An 18,330-nucleotide genomic window follows, 5' to 3' on the forward strand; every position below is an offset into this window, starting at 1 on the left:
TTGAATAATTGATAGGAATTTTAAAGGCTGGATTTATTTCATTTTTTAAATTTTGTTTTATTTATTTATACAAGAGCTGGGGTACAGGCCAGAGGCATGGGAGGGTGAGAGGATTCACCAGAGACAGAGCGGGGAGCAGAACAGGCAGAAGGACCGAAAGCACTACTGAGGGGAGCAGCAGGCAAGACAGGGCTGGATTTATTTTAACATGTGTACACACACAGAAATATATTGCATTTTACTACTTTTTATTCAGATTGGAAGTTCTTTGAAATTTTAAATTATAAAGGTAGTAATTATTTTGAACTAACATGACTTCTGCTGGCTTTGATAAATAGAACTGTCAGTTTTGCCTTCTGTGAAAAGTATTGGTGATATAAAATACCTGATGTCAGATGTATTTTAAATCTTCTTTTAATTTTTTTTAAAGGTGATGGATGTGGACACACTGTGCTAGGTCCTGAAAGTGGAACCCTTATGTCCATAAACTACCCGCAGACCTATCCAAACAGCACCGTTTGTGAATGGGAGATCCGTGTAAAGACGGGAGATAGAGTGCGCATCAAATTTGGTGACTTTGACATTGAAGATTCTGATTCTTGTCACTTTAATTACCTGAGAATTTTTAATGGAATTGGAGTTAGCAGAACTGAAATAGGTAGGAAATTTTCTTATAGTCACCATTACCCTGAGTTTAAATTGAAAATTGTTTTTGATACTGAACATAGACTAGTAGCTGTGCTATATAGGATATGTGGGAAATTACTGAAAATGTGTGAAAATCTCAAATTTGAATTTTCTTTTGGGAAAACACTTGTGTGTTTATTTACTTTTCTAATAAGCCTGTGTTGGTAACTTTGTAAAAAATGCTACTGTACTTCTAAGAAGGAGGAATTTATTGATCTCATTTTTTTCTTTGATCACTTTCTTGCTGCTGAAATATACAGTATAAATTAATGCCTAGGAAGCAGTATATCATGTTGACTCTGAGTGTGGTTTTTGGATCCAAACTTGATGATATTGAGTGCTAACTCTGTTGTAAGCTTGCTATGTGACTTTGGGCAAGTTACACAAACTCTCTGTTTCCTAACTTGTAAAATGAAGAATGAACAATATGCCTAGGAAAAAGCTACTATTGTTATTTTAGCTAAGAGCAGTGGTTCTCAAGTATGGCTATTTGGCTGCTTATTAGACTCATCTGGAAGACTTTTAAATACTATTGTATACCTGGTCCTCATCCTAATCAGTTGAATCATCAGAATTGATTGGGTAGCCCCCTTCTCTCAGTATTTAAGAGCTTCCCAGGAAAATATACTTTGCAGTCAAGTTGAGAACATTTGACTTAGGGACCAGCATCTCTCTTGAACAAGAAAATTTGTAAGACCGTTTTGGGGAACTGACATCATAAAATAAGAACTCTTATTCATAAAATAAGAATTCTCTGTCATTTTATTTGGAAATATGAATTCTCTATTATTTATTTGTATGAGTGTATAAAATGTCTTTTATAGCTAATTAGAACCCAGTTCCTGTTCTTTCAGCACCATACTATGTTCATCCTGTGACCTCTCTTCATCTCTAGCAAGATCCTTCTATTCTCTGTATTTTGACCTCTTATCTGTGAATGCCTCCCTCGCTGCTGATTGATAACCTCTGTCCTCTCCCAACCCACTCTTAACCTGTTCACTTGGAGTGAAATCTCTGTGTAAAGTTGGGGGAGACTGTACTGTGTGTGAGTGCAGTTTTTTATGCTGCTAGCCTCTGTGGCTATCACCTATGGCCTTGATCATACTAATGCAGGAGGCCCTCTGGCGCATGGGCCCGGGCCACGTGTGCCTAATTGTGGACACGTGTGGAGTATGGTGTGGGCATGCATAAGTGTGCATACCTGAGCCTGAGGCTATAAGGGTGGCGGTGCACAAATGGCTGCAGCAGAACGGCTGTGAGAGCAGGAGCCATGCTGCTAGAGGAAGAGACCACAGAGAAAGCCTAGAGATTCGTGGGGGGGCCCAAGTTGTTGTCTCCCCACTGCTTGTTTCCCCTGCGTACTATTAAAAAACCTGTGGGGGTGATACCAAGGGTTCAAGGTTCTCTTTTAAGCTGCCTGAACTAACGTGAACCTACCCGGCCTGGGATGGTTGCAGAACAGAGCGCATGTCAGCTTTGATGGCTTTGACAGTGAAGATTCTGATTGTCATTTTAATTACCTGAGAATTTATAATGGAATTGGAGTTAGCAGAATTGAAATAGGTAGGACATTTTCTTATAAATGTACATGTACCGTACATCATTAACTTGAGTTTTAAAACTAAAGCAGTATTGATACTTAACATTGAATAATGTGCTATGTAAGGTGATATGTGGGAAAGTACTGAAAATGTGTCAATTGCCATGAATATGTGGTCTTGGATGAACTTTCTGGAACTCATATACCTATGATAGAGAAAATACTTGACAACTGCTTAGTAAATGCCTTCTGCAGCGATGTAGTAGGGTGTATGTAGTGCCACCTGGGCAATCTTACAATGGAGAGGCTAAACCACAATCTGATCAAGCCTGTGCCAGTTTAGAGGCAATAAAGAAGATAGTCTTTACAGTTGATAAAATACATTTGTGTATATACATTTGATAATACATTTCTCTCTCATCTTCATACGTATGTATGTATATATGTGGCGATTTAAAAAGAGAAAGAGAAGGAACTGTTGTTCTTTGAAATATATCTTCCATAGGGAATGTATGGACCTCGTTTAGATTTTCATTCAAGCTAACCAGCTACAAAAAGACATCTTTTAAGATAATCAGATATTTTAAGAGGAATTGGCATTCAGTGATTGTCAAGAATGATTGTTTTAAGGGTGGTATTATCATATGTAATTGTTACATATAATTTTTTAAGTTCTAAGTTTTAAGTTTATTCATGGCATTCTGAAGTTCAAACAAAGTATCTTGAGTGAAAACAAGGTGGGGAGGGGGAGAAAAGAGTACAAAGGACTGTAATAATGGACTGTGAGTGCTTTTGCGATGGGAAAACTAAGGTGACCACACCTGAGGGGAGGAATTATATATTGCCCAAAGATTGACAACATAAGAAAAAAAGTACTTCATTTAAAAATTATAAGATGTTTGAGGTTGGAAAAAAACTTATTTAAAAGAAAAACTGATGATTAAAAAACTTGTTTGTTTGGTAGTTATTTCCTGTTCTCATAGAAAGGGTAGTAATGTGTAATATCATTTAAATATAGGTTATGATTTTATCTAACTACTTCTAAAATTGCTAGAATGTTTGGATATCTTTTTGAAATTACATAGTGGAGTGGTACTACACTGACACACATGTGTTTAATAATAGAGCTAAGATTGGCTCTCTAGATCTGTTCTTTGTAGAGCAGATTGTGGTAGACTAAGAAAATTCTATTGTGCCTTGAATAAAACTTTTTTCTTGATTATTCTTTAATTCCTGATGTCTGAGACATCATAATTGCTCTATAAAGATGGGAGTTGAGCTATAAAATTCTTGTTATTACTCTTTTCTACATATAGCCACATATTTCCTTAGGTGATTTTGTCACTTGGTTTTTTCCTCAATATTTAGGCATCTTTTCATCTGTTAGTCTAATTTTGCCTATGGAGATTATTGATACTTAGTCCAAGGTGAAATTTAAAAATGAACATTAAAGAGAAAAACCTTCGCTTATTTGTAAGCTTTTCCCACTCTTATTTTTTCTTCCTGGGTTTTGCTTAAAATTTCCATTTTAAATGAATCTTTTTGGGGGAGGTGGGAGGTTGTAGGTGGATCTATAAAAATGAAGTTAAATGTTTAAAAACCTGGTAGATATTAAAGGAAGATGAATTCTATAGAAGAAGAAATTTAAAAGTATGCATATGTGTGCTCAAAGCTATACTTGAAGATGTACAAATCTGTCTTTTATCTTCATCCAAGGTGCCTTTTAAAATTATGTCTCATATCCTAGTGATATTTACAAGGAGGAAAAACAGATCCTCAAGGTTTTATTTCATAAATGATTCCATGTCATTAGTATTTTCATTTTCTCTGTGTATTGCTTGTCTTTTTTTCTCTAATATGCTTATATCTTCCTATTTTAAAAGAAAAAAATAAAATTTTTTTCTCTTTCCCACCAAACCACTTGGAAAAAAGTGGTAGTGATAATCTTATGTATTAAATGATGATAACTAGGGGTGACTTTTTTTTTTTAATTCAGCTGAATCATCTGTGGCTAATAATGAAAATACTATGCCTTCAGTGCTGGCTGTATGCCATGCACTATTCTTAAGATTTTTATCAATTAATATATTTAGTCTTCACAGGAACTCGTGGTAGATAACTCCATTTTCTGATGAGAAAACTGGCAGAGAGGTTAAATTTTTTGTCAACAGTCAAACAGCTAGTAAATTGAAAAGCAGGATTCACACCTAAGTGGTCTGACTCTAGAATTTGAGAATGTTTTAACTGGTATAGCTCACTTGGGTTACAAGCAGTCTGGAAATGAGTATTAAGAATAGCTCCTAAGAAAATGTTTCAAAGGACGGAAGATGTGGTGTTAGAAAGATGTTTATTGCAGCCTTTTTCCCCATATAGAAAAATGAGACACAGGGCCTCCCCTGGTAGCACAGGCTGTTGAGTGCAGCTCTGTGAAGCCGTCCGCAGCCTCTACAGCGTGGGTTTGATCCTGGCCAGCCGGCAAGATACCCACATAGCGCAGCAGACCTCTCTTGACGCCCGATGCTCCCCTCAGCCGTGTACTTCAGTCAGTCTGCCTGTTCTGTTCCCTGCTCTGTCTGGTGAATCCTCTCACCCTCCTGCACTTCTGGCCTGTACCCTGGTTCCTGTATGCCTGAATAAATCTTTAAAAAACGAAAAAAGAGACACACTCTAAATTTCTAACACTAAGGCGTATCTATCATATATCCAGTCACTAATTGCTGTGAATATTCTGTTACCTGTTTCCTGAACTTAAGTGCACATTTCTGTATTTACAAGAGGAATTGTTGGGTCACTGCCTCTGTGTGTGTTGAGCTTTAGTATATATTGCCAGGTGCTTTTGTGATTCTGCCAGTTTATGCTTACCAATCCATATAGGTAAACTCCAGTTTTTATTCTCCATTTTCCATTTTTGACATTTGTGTGTATGTGCATGCACTGATACCTCGTTGCTGCACTTTGCATTTCCCTGATTGGCTGATGATATTGTGCTCTTTTCATGCACTTGTTAGTCATTTCAGTAGCATCTTTGTTTGCTTTCATGCATTTTTCCTACTGGGTGACCATTTTCTTATTTGTAGTAATTCTTTATATATTCTGGTTTTGGGTTCTTCTCATGGTCTTCCTTTTTACTGCCTCATTGGTATCTTTTGATAAACAGTTATTTTTGCTTTTAACTTAATTTCAATGTTGTTATTAATTTTCATTTATGATTGCCACTTTGTGTGTTGTCTTTTAAAGTTTCTTTGTATTTCTTGGTCATAGATGTTCTCAAGGCATTCCCCTAAATGTTCCCAAGGCATTCCCCTTCTACACATATTACCCTCAGTCCATCCAGAATTTATTTTTGTGTATGACAATATGAAGTAGGAGTCAGGGTTTAAAGGTATATTTTCCTATGTGGTCTTTATTCATTTTAGAGTGCCAGCTACCAGATCTGTTAAGTATTCATGAAGAATAACACTGAAGTGGCCACCTTTCCTAAAATCAAATTATACAATGACTTTATAATATTATAGAGAAGCCTAGATTAGCCACACTATCTTTTAGAAGAAAAGGATTTAATGACATTGCTAAATCCCTTTTAACATAGTAAATATCTGCTACTAGTCCTTTTAAATATATAGCTAATCATCTCATTGCTTAATAGGAAGTTAGTTCCGTACCCTTCTATCATTTTTCTTTACAAGTGACTCTTTGCAGCAGCTAAAAACAATGTCAAATTCAGTCAAAAGCAGCAGCTTATCGTTAGTCACAGCATAAGAGAAATCGTTGTGGCAAGGCATCTCAATCATTGAAAAAGAACATGAAATCACTCTAAGGCAGAGAGTTAAATTTTACAGCTTGTCTTGCTCTAGCCCACAAGCCACAGGCAGTGATCCTGGAAGCTTGATTTTGTAAAGAAACTATACTGATGGATATTACTTAATGATGGTATTTAAAATTTTTTCAGACACTGTAATGACTTCTTCAGAGGTTTTAATTATACATTTGCCCTACCCCACTATACTAAGCTTTCTGAGGGCAGTGCTCTGTTTAGTTTCTTCACTGACTCCCCAGCACATACCTGTATCATTGCCTCGATATTCCGGGGCTTAATCAGATAAATCCAACAGATGAATTCCTTTGAGAATTTTAATCTTTGTTTTTAAGGTTAGAGATATTTCTATACCTGGGACTGAATAACTTCCTTAAAAAGTTTGTAAATTAAGAGTTATGAAATTTAAGCAAGCTCCATATCCCTATGAGAAGTGCACAGTTAATGTGCACTTGCTCTGGTAAATAACTTCCCACTTCTAAGTGACAAGTGCTGAAGAGGGACTTTGTTCCATGGCACACCTTTCATTTGGTTAAATTAACTTCCACTTAGTCACGAACATAATTAGACCTCCTAAGTTTCATAACAGTGTTAATCCCACCCCTAGTATATTTAAAATAAAATGGATCTCTCCCTTCTTTTGAATATAGACTATTTCTATCTTAGTATCTTCCTAGAGTTTAATTTGTTGCTGTTCATCTTCTTCCAAAAGTGTGGCTGACATGAGTATTGAAAGAGGCATGATAAAGTGATATAAGACTTTCAGCTTCTATTCTAATATTGTTTGGCTTTTCATTTATATGTCCTTTGTATTTCTGTATACATTTAGACCCAACTTGTTAAATTCTCTTAAAAACAAAAAATAGGCTTTCGATAAGGATTGGTTGAATCAGATCAGTTTGGGGAGACTTGCCATCTTACTATGGAGCCTTCCAGTCCACGATTTGTTTGGTTCTTCAGTTTTTCTCAGCAGCGTTTTATAATTTTAAGTATACTAGTTTTGAGTTACTTTTAAAAAATGTATCTGCATATCTTAATCTTTTTATGCTATTACGGGAAGTTAGAAAATTTCATTTCAGATTGTTGCTAGATTTTGAAAGAAAGCACAATTGGTTTTTGTATGTTGATCCTGTGATAGAGCTAAGCTCCCTTCTAATTCTGGTGCATTTTTTGTTGTTGGTTTCTTAGGATTTTCTACTCCCAAGATCATAGATAGAACTCAAAAATGGTATCCAGGAAGTACATTACTATTACTCAAGTGAGGTTGGCTGAAGCTTAACACATTTTTGGAACTCCTTATGTTAGAATCTGTTGCATAGTTTACCACCAATAAGAAAACATTTTTATTTATTTTTGATATTTTGATTTTTTCCCTTCCCTTTTATCTTATGAAAGTTTTATCTGTTCTGAGGGACATATATTTGAGTAGACATTTGGAGATATGCATCTGAAATTCAAGGAAAAAGCTGTGAGAGGAAGCATAAACGTGAGTTGTCAGATCACAGTTACAGTTGTAGGACTGGATATAATTACCCGAAGGGACTGACTAGAAGTCCAGCTGTTCTTGGAAGTTCTTGAGAACTGAAAAAGGTTTGAGTAGTGTGCTGATATAAGGAATCAAGGGGTACCCTGAGGAAACATATTAATTAGACTACTTAATAACTATTGATTTAATTGTTAGCCACCTTCCTGCGTGAATTTTTTAAAATTTTTTCAGAATTCCTTGGTACTATTTTTAAAGAATAAATGTACCTCTCATTTGTTTATATCAAATCTTTATAAGGTTATATATATCTGGACTATATTTTTTAAGTTATTTGAACAAGTATTACTTGACACTTTTTTTTCTCCAGTATAATGTGATTTTTAGCAGTTAAACCTAGTTACATTTTATACTAATTGTCCAGTTTGTGTAGTATTCTGATTTTGTTATCTGCATTGTAAATACTATTGACTTCGAGAATCATGCCAAATACTTGCTTTTCTTTCATTCCTAGGGAAATACTGTGGTCTGGGGTTACAAATGAACCATTCAATTGAATCAAAAAGCAATGAAATTACAGTGCTGTTCATGAGTGGAATCCATATTTCTGGACGAGGATTTTTGGCTTCATACTCGGTTATAGATAAACAAGGTAATTTTCACTTTATACCATGGCTTCCACATAGTTTTAAAAACAAAAATGAAATGTTCCTTTGATTAGAAAGACTTTTTTGCCATATCCTTGTAATAACACATGCATAAATTTGAAAAATAAATTTAGATCAGTTTCGGATCCCTAAATTAGATGTATATTAATGTTTATATCAAGTCCGTATACTTCCCTTTTTATAGTAAAGGAACTATTAATTTTTCACTTTTGTAAGGTTGAAACAAATAATTTTTAGAAATAATGTCAGCCACTTAAATGTTTCATATCAATTTAAAACTTTATTGTATAGAGCTTACCATTTCATAGTACTGTGTTAAAGATCATATCACCATTCTTCATAAAAAAGTTTCATACTGCTGTAAGTAACCTGGAGATTGCTCTTTAAAAGATATTTTCTAGATTGTTGATGTTTAGAATCTGAAGGGGAAAATTTTGAAGCAAAGCTAATAAGTATAATAGAATCCAAAATTTAGCTGAATCTCTAGGATAGAATGCAGTGCAAGTCTTGAAGAAACTTTTCACATGGTCTGGTATTCATTCCTCTCTGCCATTAGGGGTAGAAAATGTATGACAAGTTGCTAGTACAAGGATATGGCAAAACAGTCATCTCAATTAGAAAACAGGTAGTTATTTTGATATTACACAATGATTTCAAACCAAGTTGAGCATTTGAAATTAAAATTTTATTTTACTTTACGTAGTACAAAGGAGAAAAAGACGGTCAAGAACTTCTTGGATATGAGAATGTTGGGCACTGGTAGTGACTGAGGGTGACACAATCTGTTCATTCTCAACTGCAGTGGATTTGGGATAAGCACTGTATGTCCTATTTAAAAATTGCATGAAAATGTGATAAAGGAGAGAGCTATTCTGTGAGAGGAGTCTGCCCTTAATTTCTAAGCTGTGAAATAGTGTTCCCTAGCCAGTGTGTTAGGACTAGTAAATCCCTTAGAATAAGAAAGAAAATACATTTGGATGGAATAACGGAAGGAAAAGAACTGGAAACATCATGGTAAATGAATAATATTTTTGACAAACCCAAGAAAGCTAAGGTAGTGTGGTAAGTGGTACTATGTATCCCTAGATCCAAAGCTACCATTTCACTTCTGTGATCCTCATTATAAATGGGTTAGTTGTGAGACTAAAATAATACACATATGGTGCCTGTAGGCACAAAGGAAATGGTAGTTTTCTCCACTTAACCACTGTCCACATGCACATATACTCATTTTCCCCTTGCCATCAAAAGAGTAGGAAACACAGAATAAGCTGAGGTCAATTTCCATTCTGTTTTGTTTTTTTTTTCCTAAAAGTCTTAGGTTGGTAGGTGAGAGACTAGGGGGAAAAATTATTATTCTCAAATTTCTTGGTCACAATAACAGGTTAAATTATTTTGCCTCATGTTTTTCCCTTTCTTGTTATTAAGTTGAAGTTTTCTCACAAATAAGTATCCTCTCTTGTGATAGAAGGTTCTTACATTGGATATTTAAATTATGGACTTTGGGCCTCCCCAGTGGCGCAGCGGTTGAGTGCTGGGTTGCGAAGCTGCCTGCAGCCTCTGCAGCTCGGGTTCGATCCCCGGCTGCTCCCCGGCCACCAGAGGAGGGTCCCACATGGCGCTCAGACCTCTCCTGCCGCCCGCTGCTCCCCTCAGCAGTGTACTTCGGTCCTTCTGCCTGCTCTGCTCCCTGCTCTGGCTCTGGTGAATTCTCTCACCCTCCCGCGCTTCTGACTGTACCCAGTACTTGTATAAATAAGTAAATAAATCTTAAAAAAAAAAAAAATTTATTTTAAAAATAAATAAATAAATAATGGACTTTGCTACATAGACACCTGAATATCCTGCATAAAGTTTCTAAGGAATTGACAGTGATCTCAGGTAAGAGTCAGTATGTTGTAGACTTATGTCAAATTTCAGGTAGCTGTGTTACTAGCTTAGATGAATTGTAGTTTCGAAGGTCTTTAAAATAGCCACCATATCTGGAACTTCTTTGTAGTAACACTTTCAATAGTCATGGTTGTCTTGGGAGATCATTATTTCACAGCTCTCCTCTGAGTTTTTACTTAGTTTTTTTGTATGCCCCTCAAGCATTTGTTTTATTTGAAGTGGAGTGAATTGGCTAAATTCAGGAGAACACTGGTTGGATTTCTTTTTACTACTTCTTGGGTGGCCGGCCTTTCAGTCACAATTTCTTGTAATGACTCATTCATTTGAAGGCTGATTGGCTTTGGTTGCGAGTCTCAGTTTGTTTCCATCCTGGAAACTTAACTGCCATACTGAATTCCATGAATATTTTCAAGGAACATTACTACATGTGGCCCAGCTTAGCAACCTAGTTGAAAGTTTAAGATATTTGGAAATGAAAAGATTGTGAAAAATCTTGCTTCAGCCTCTTTGTTCAGCTCTCACAAAGACTTGTTAATGTCATATGTATTGTTGATGGAGTTGTAGTTTTTGTGTAAGATAGATTTTCATTACTTTGTGTAAGATCCTGTTGCAAAACTACATTCCCTTCAGTGAGTGCCTCATTTCCTGTTGTGTACCAGACACCACAAAAACAGCAGTAAATAAGACACAATCACACCTTTGTGGGGCTTACAGTACAGGATTGGAAAAAGGCATTAAATACATGATTACTTAATTGTAATTACACTAAGTATGGCTAGAGAAATGTTCAACTGATAGGAGACCAGAGGAGTATGGGTAGTAGAAGACTGATAATCAAAGCTCTCCTGAGGAAGTCACTTTTTTGTTTTTTAAAGATTTATTTATTTATTTATACAAGCAGTGGGTATAGTCAGAAGCGCAGGAGGGCGAGAGAATTCACCATAGCTAGGGCGGGGAACAGAACAGGCAGACCTACAAAATACACTGCTGAGGGAGCAGTGGATGCGGCAGGAGAGGTCTGTGTGCCATGTGGGACCCTCGCTGGTGGCCGGGGATCGAACCAGCGCTGCAGAGACTGTGGGCATCTTCGCAGCCCAGTGCTCAACCACTGTGCCACCGGGGAAGGCCCCTAAGGAAGTCACTTTTAAGCGGAGAACCGAAGGTTTGGTTAAGGTTTTAGGCAGACAAAGAACATTCTAGAAAAGAGAATATTATGTGCAAGGGGCTTACTGTGGGGAGCTGTTTGGGGGAAGGAGAACAGAAGCCAACATAACTGGGGAGGGGTGAGTGTGGTGAGTAGGTGACATATCTAGGGTGTTACGTAACTGTAAGTGTAAGAGCTTTTCCTAGGAGTACACAGAAACTGTTAAAGCAAGTAGTGGTATGACTGGATTTGTTTTCAAGACCTTCCCTGCTCCATGAAGAGTTCATACAAGAGGCAAGAATAAATGTAGGCAGGCCTGTTAAGAGGCTATTAGACGAGACTGGAGCAGATATGATTGAATTAAGAGGTCTTGTTATAAATGTAACTTCAGGATTAGGCCATGTTCTAATTTAATTCTTTTAAAAGACTTTAGAGCCTCATTTATTCACGACAAGGAAACATTTTAAGAATTGGGATTCATCCTCTGTAAGTTTAAGTTGTCCTAAGAGAAGTTGGATGCAATAAAGCCCTTTTGTGTAAAGCTGAAATGCCTAGTGTGCCTGGGGCGCTGTGCCTGTTTACCACTTCACTTTTGTGTCTAGTTTTTATGATTTTTATTGTTTTATTCCTCTGTTACGTTTAATGATATTTGAACAGCGATTTCCAGTCTTTTCTGTTTCCACTTAGCTCTCTTTAATTTTCACCTATGAATCTCATTTTTGAAAGTTGTGTCTACCAATGAAAGCAGAGTTTTTCCCACTTCCCCATTAGGTAGCAGGAAAAGACAGATATTAATAATCAACACTTCCAGTAATTATGAGAGGACTTGGTAAAAGTTCTTCAGTTTCCAACTGCAAACTCAGAATCTGAAATTTTCATTTGAAAATTGAAGATGTATGTGGACCCTAGAGACACCCTAGATGTCATATTAGCAACTACTGTTTAGAAGTCCCACAAGAGGAACTCTTCATCCCTGGTTTTAATGAGCGGCAGAACCAGACATTCAGAGGTCCAAATTCAGTAACTCAGACCATTTAACCTAGTATAATAATAAAGGCTGCTGCTGACATTTTCATTCTAAAACATAAAACAGCATTTACCACTAGACTTGAAAAACAAAATAAATATATAGGTAAGTGATCTAAATTTAAATTCCCTGTTTGGAATCTGTTTAGCATTGGCAATTTCTAGGAAAAGCTCAATATTTCTTGGATGTTTCTGGACAATGATTTTTGTTATTTTGGCTATAGACATTGAAGTCAGAATGCATATCTCCATTTACATTGAAAGTTTCTAGGAGACGAAAGAGGGTAGGTCATCTGCATAGGAACTTTGGTGGAGGGTGACTGAAACATGTGCACATACGGCAGTAAAATGTACCCCCAAGTGATACAGTTGTGTAAATGACTAATGAAATTTGAGAGAGAAAAACATTTCAATTATTTCAAGGCCCATTCTTGGGGGGGGGGGGTGATGACTGAAAAATGATATTCCTTTTGTAAAACATGAAATCATCATCTAAAAGATGATAAAGCTTATTGCTCTAGATTTCACTAATCCAGAACATTGTAGTGGTCATTGGTCAGTCTAAAGTTTGCCTTCATTTATTTGGAGAAAAACAGTAGTTTAAAATTTCATGTGAAATAAACTTATCCAGTGTAGATATTAACATACTCCCTAATTGAACTCATAAATACTAGTTCACTCATTGCTCGCTGACCCCTTAGACTCTAACAGAATGCTGAAGACTTGTGAACAGCTGGGTCTGGGAAATAGTCCCATTTGATAGGCTTATTGTTGCTCTATGTCAAATTTTTTTTAGAATTAACACCAATAGTATAAAATTTTTCTCATTGTCACATTCTTTACCCGCACTTTTTGCAAATATTTTCCATTTCTTCAACCTTATGTCAGAATATATCAACTTGTAAATGAAACATAAGCAGAATACAGAACTCTTTGCTAATAGAGTCCAGATTTCTGATAGTTGTTTTTTTCCTGCATGGAATGTTTTGGTTTTGAAAATAGAGCGTGAATTCCTTAGGTTGTTTGCTACCTTAGTTGTACAGCAGTTTTACAGAATTCCTTCTGTCCTTAGTACAGCACTTAGCCAGGTTTCTATTTTTACTTTTCCTATTGTGTTCCTAATCTCTGTTATTGTTGTATCTGGCAACTATTTTGTAAGATTTTATTAATGAGGTCTCAATATATGCATGACTTTGGACTTGTCTTTATTTACATACAAATGAATATATGTAGTGTTTGCCCACAATATAGTACACATGCAGAAAATATCCGTACCTTCATGTTAATTTGTAGAACAGAGGTACCAATGAGCAAAATGTTACCAGTTTTGCAGAGAAAAAGTTTTCATAAACTTTTTATAATCTGTTTAAGATCACCTTAAACCCAGAGACAAATCAACTTATGCCATTATATTCCTCCCAAGCTGACAGATAACCTAGGAAGCACCATGATGATTTTAGTGCTTTTTTTATGTATTTCAGTTTTTTTCTTAAAGATTTTATTCATTTATGCATGCAAGAGTTGGGGTATAGGCCAGAGATGCAGGGGGTGAGAGGATTCACCAGAGACAGTGGGGAACAGAACAGGCAGATTGACTGAAGCACATTGCTGAGGGGAGCAGCGGGAGAGCCAGGAGAGGTCTGCTGCGCCATGTAGGTTGCTCCCTGGCTGGCCGGAGATCAAACTTGTACTGCAGAGGCTAAGGATTGCTTCATAGTGTGATGCTTAACTCCCTGCGCCACCAGGGAGGCCCCTGTATTTCATTTTAATATGTTAGAAATGAGGTGAAGAGACTGCAGGTGTGTGTGCGGTCTTGTGCTCTCTGGTGGATATATTCTTTTGCTGCTGTTTTTCATATTTATTTATTTATTTTGGTTGGTGTTAATTTTTTTCTTACATCATTGTAGTCTCCATAGTTACCACCTGTGAACCATCACCATATTCCCTGTACATCCAGATGGTGGTCAGGAATTTGAATTTCCAATAAGTTCCCAGCAGATATGGCTGCTGCTAGTTCTGTCCATGGACAAGATGTTGAGTAGCAGTTTTTTAGAGCCAACGTCTCCTTTGTCATGTAATACACAAGGAAACCAATGGATAGGGCTTACTGCATGGTTGACTAGGAAAAGCAGACAAACTGAATTACTGAGCTGCACTTATTCATAGCAGTCTTTATACAGCATTAATAAGAATTGATTTTCCACTTTCCTTTGCCATCAAAGGTGTTTCCAGCCTCTAAAATTAAAAGTTGAACTTCTAAGACTAATAGCCGGGGATGAAAAGGCACCTGTGTGGTCCAACATGGAATTCAAACCACAAGAAACTGCCAGCTAGCCCCATTACCTTCAAGCCACATGCCAGAGAGCTGGTCAAATATGCCTATACTTGATCAAAATAGAGCTTTGGTTATAGGTCCATGCAGTGCTAAAAACCACTACAGGACTAAAACTGCAGATTATGCCATGCAAATGTGTGCAATTTACTTTACCTTGCTCTCAAATTCCATGAGAGTTTGAAGTGCTCCCTTGGAAGAAAGTAAGAATTCAAAATAGATAGCTACAAGGAGAACCAAGAAGATTAAATAAAGATAGGGAAAGTCACATTATGGACTTTGACCTTTACAGCTGCACAAAACAAACAACATCAATTAGGCAGAGCATTAAGAAACTTTAAGCTGTCTTTGAGAGCCTTTCCCCAAAGTAGATAAGTGTCTTTTTATATGCGGTACATTTGCTTTGATAGATGAAATAAAGCCTAATGAAAGATAAAGCAAGGATTGGCAGTTCTTGTGATCATTTCTTCTTCAGTCAGCAAATATTTAAGTCTGGATGACCAGGTGTTTTTCTAGGCACTAGATACAGAGCAGAAATCAAGAAGATTAAAAAGCACTGCATGTAGAAAATACCGCCAGTAGGCAGTGGGGTAAGAAAATAAATTATGAATAAGAAATACGTAGTGTTAGTAGATGATATGTTAGACAAATAAAAGAAGGTAATTAGGAAGTTAAGGGGTTGCAATTTTAAACATAGTAGTCTGGGTAGACCCTATGGAGATGTTGGCATTGGAATAAAAAAACTAAAATAGGTAAGGGAGTATGAGGTATGAGGTATGTGGACAACTAAGACAGGTGGAGGGAATCACAAAGACTGCGAGGTGGCAGATGACAGCATGTTTAAGTTCAGAGTGAATAAGGGGAAGAAAAGTAAGATGAAGTCAGTCAGAAACCGTATTCTCCACAAGGTCTTGGAGCTAAGGACATTGAGCAGAGAGAAATAGGGCCTTTGTATTATAGGGCTCATACTTACAACTGCGTTGACAGTAGAATGAGGGGGGAAAGGGTAGAACTATAATCCATATAAAAAAGTCTTGGGATTTGGAAATAGTTGGTGTTTCAACAAGGAAAATAAATTTTTTTAAAAATTTTATATATTATTGAGTAGTTTTATATTATTGAGTAGTTTTGTTTTATATATTATTGAGTAGTTTTGTTTTTGTTTTTGTTTTTAGATTTAATTACTTGTTTGGACACTGCAGCAAATTTTTTGGAACCCGAGTTCAGGTATGACCATAGTTGTGACTTTCCTTAAATGTTATTTCCTCCTTACACACTTAAGATTAATATACATAGCATTGTTTTAAGACTTCAATAAATCAGCATATTTAAAACCATTGAATTACCACGTTTGAATTTTTATTTAGTTGTTGCATTTGGATCTTCTCCACAATGAAAACATAATTTAAAAAAAATTTTTTTTTGAGACAGCATTGGTTTACAACACAGTATGATTCAGAGGTATAGAATGCATCTCTTTGTTTTTTGTTTTTTTTTTTAAGATTATATTTATTTTTGCGTGTATAGGCTGGAGGTGGGTGGGGGGGTGGTAAGAGGATTCACCAGAGACAGAGTAGGGAGCACAACTGGCAGATCCACTGAAATACACTGCTGAGGAAGCAGCAGGTGAAACAGGAGAGGTCTGTTGTGCCATGTGGGTCAGTTCCCTGGCCTGGGGATCTAACTCAGGCTGCCATGGAGAGCAGTCAAGGTGGTAGTATTGAGACTTAACCCCTAGGCCACCAGGACGCCCAGGAATACACCTCTTTGGGTATATTAAAACATAATTTTAATATACTTTTGAAGAGCAACTAACTTTTAAATCTGGCAAAATTGTTAATAAAGGTAGAAGAACAGGAAGATGATTTAGGCTATTATAGAATTCTCTGGTGTTTGATTTCCATTACTATTTCTCTGCTTTATGCCCTTTTATCTTGCCTAGAGCAGGATTAACTTCTCATTGCTTACCCATTTCTAACCTTTGCTGGCTTTATTCTGCCATTCATATTGCTGCCAGGTCATTTCCTAATCTATATATCTGATCATTTCCCTACTTAAAAGATCTTCAGAACCTCTTTATTATGACAAAAAGTCATCCAGATCCTTTAGCCTAGCTTTCAACATGTTTCACAAGTTGTCTTTGGGCCATTTTTCTAATCTTACCCTAATTACTTGTGTTGAAACAGCTCTGGATTATTATCTGAGCTCTTAGAGCATTCACCTGGAATCACTGTATTCCCTGCTTGGCAAAATCATTCTCATCTTCTAAGATCTATTTCACTAACCCCACCACCCAGCCCAAGCTTGCTACCACTCCCCAAAGAAACTCTAGTGTGTCTTCAAGAAAGGTCTCTCTGTGTGGAATGTATGTGTCTTTAGCACTCATGGAGGTTCCTGGTGAGCAGCCGCAGCGCTGGCAGACACATGTGTTTTATGTCTTGTGCCCTCCACTTTCCGGCTCCATTATCACCACCCAAATGCGCTGCTGTTACCACTCCCATGGACTACTGCACTATTACCTAACCGTGTCTCACCCCTCTACTCATGGTTCCTTACAACCTCTTTTCTTCCCAGGAGCCAGAATATTCATTTTTAAAAACGTGAATCAGATCTTGTATGTAAGTTGTCGGAATCCTTTATTGACTTCTCCTTTCTGCTTATAATTATATTCCAGACTCCTCCCCTTTTCCCACAAGACCCCTGCATGATCTCCGGCCTTCTCTGAGACTTAATGTTATTTTTGCTAATTGCATTCTGCCTGTGCTGGGCATCCTCAGTCCCAGATACAGAAAGGCCAGCCTGACTCATGGGCATCCTCTTCCTTCTGACTGGAGTACATTTCCATCCATTTTCTCCAGTGACTCCATTACTTCTCTGCTGAGCTTCCCTTCCCCAGAGTCCCATCCCTGGCCAAGGCAGTGCAGAGCTTTGTCTGGAAATGCAGACTCTCAAGCTGATCTGCCACTTAAAGCTGTGTGACTGGGACACCCAGTTTCTCAGCTTCTTTATCTATAAAATCAGAATAATAGTGGCTCTTATGTGGATTATTTGCTGTCCAGCACTTAATAAATGTACCGAACATCTTTTATCACATTCATCTCAGTTATGTCTGTGCCTTTTTTTCATAATATAATCATAATCTGATTAAGTATTAGTGAGGACAGTGTCCTTTCAAGTAAATGTATTGAGTGGATAATGCATGAGTGAGTGAGTGAATGCATACCAGACAATTTATAAAAAAATTTTGATCAACAGAGGTTGGTAAAAATAAAGGTTTATCTACAAAAATGATGAATAGATCTTAAAATAGAAAGATATCTACCATTCATTATGAAGTAAAATAAAGCAGTGTGTCAAATATGAGATAATTTGTACATACGTGGGTAGATACACTTTGTGTACAGATGGATGAAAGAAAGATTGAAAGGTCTTTTTTTGGCTAGTGGTTCTCTCAGGGTAGTGAGGTTGTGTTTTTTTAATTGAACTAAAAAAATGGATAATGTGATATATTTATTTTTTTTCTCTAGAAAGTACAGCACTATGTACTCTTTAACTTATTTTCATTTTGCAGTAAGTACTGCCCAGCTGGTTGTCTGCTTCCCTTTATTGAGATATCTGGAACAATCCCTCATGGATATAGAGATGTAAGTTGAACAAAGTTGTGATATAGTTTTTTTTTGTTTGTTTTTTGTTTTTTTAACTCCATGCAAGGTAGATGTTTACTTATTGTTTATCTTGATCTTGAT

The 18,330-nt window shown here is 36.7% G+C and overlaps 1 protein-coding gene across 2 annotated transcripts in view; it reads left to right on the forward strand.

Annotated features, from left to right (window-relative positions):
* DCBLD2 (discoidin, CUB and LCCL domain containing 2) overlaps positions 1-18,330 on the forward strand; it is a 71,453-nt gene that overhangs the window by 23,410 nt on the left and 29,713 nt on the right. Inside the window, exons 2-5 of one of the 2 annotated variants that reach the window (XM_037525661.2) lie at positions 431-658; positions 8,039-8,176; positions 15,760-15,811; positions 18,156-18,228. In XM_037525661.2, the coding sequence (XP_037381558.1) occupies positions 431-658; positions 8,039-8,176; positions 15,760-15,811; positions 18,156-18,228 (491 nt within the window). The remainder of the gene's footprint in view (positions 1-430; positions 659-8,038; positions 8,177-15,759; positions 15,812-18,155; positions 18,229-18,330) is intronic. The other variant, XM_037525662.2, reaches the window with a different exon arrangement.

This window comes from Talpa occidentalis, unplaced genomic scaffold (assembly GCF_014898055.3).
Source record: "Talpa occidentalis isolate TD23 unplaced genomic scaffold, MPIMG_talOcc4v2.1 talOcc4.4, whole genome shotgun sequence".
Classification (NCBI taxonomy): Eukaryota; Metazoa; Chordata; class Mammalia; order Eulipotyphla; family Talpidae; genus Talpa; species Talpa occidentalis.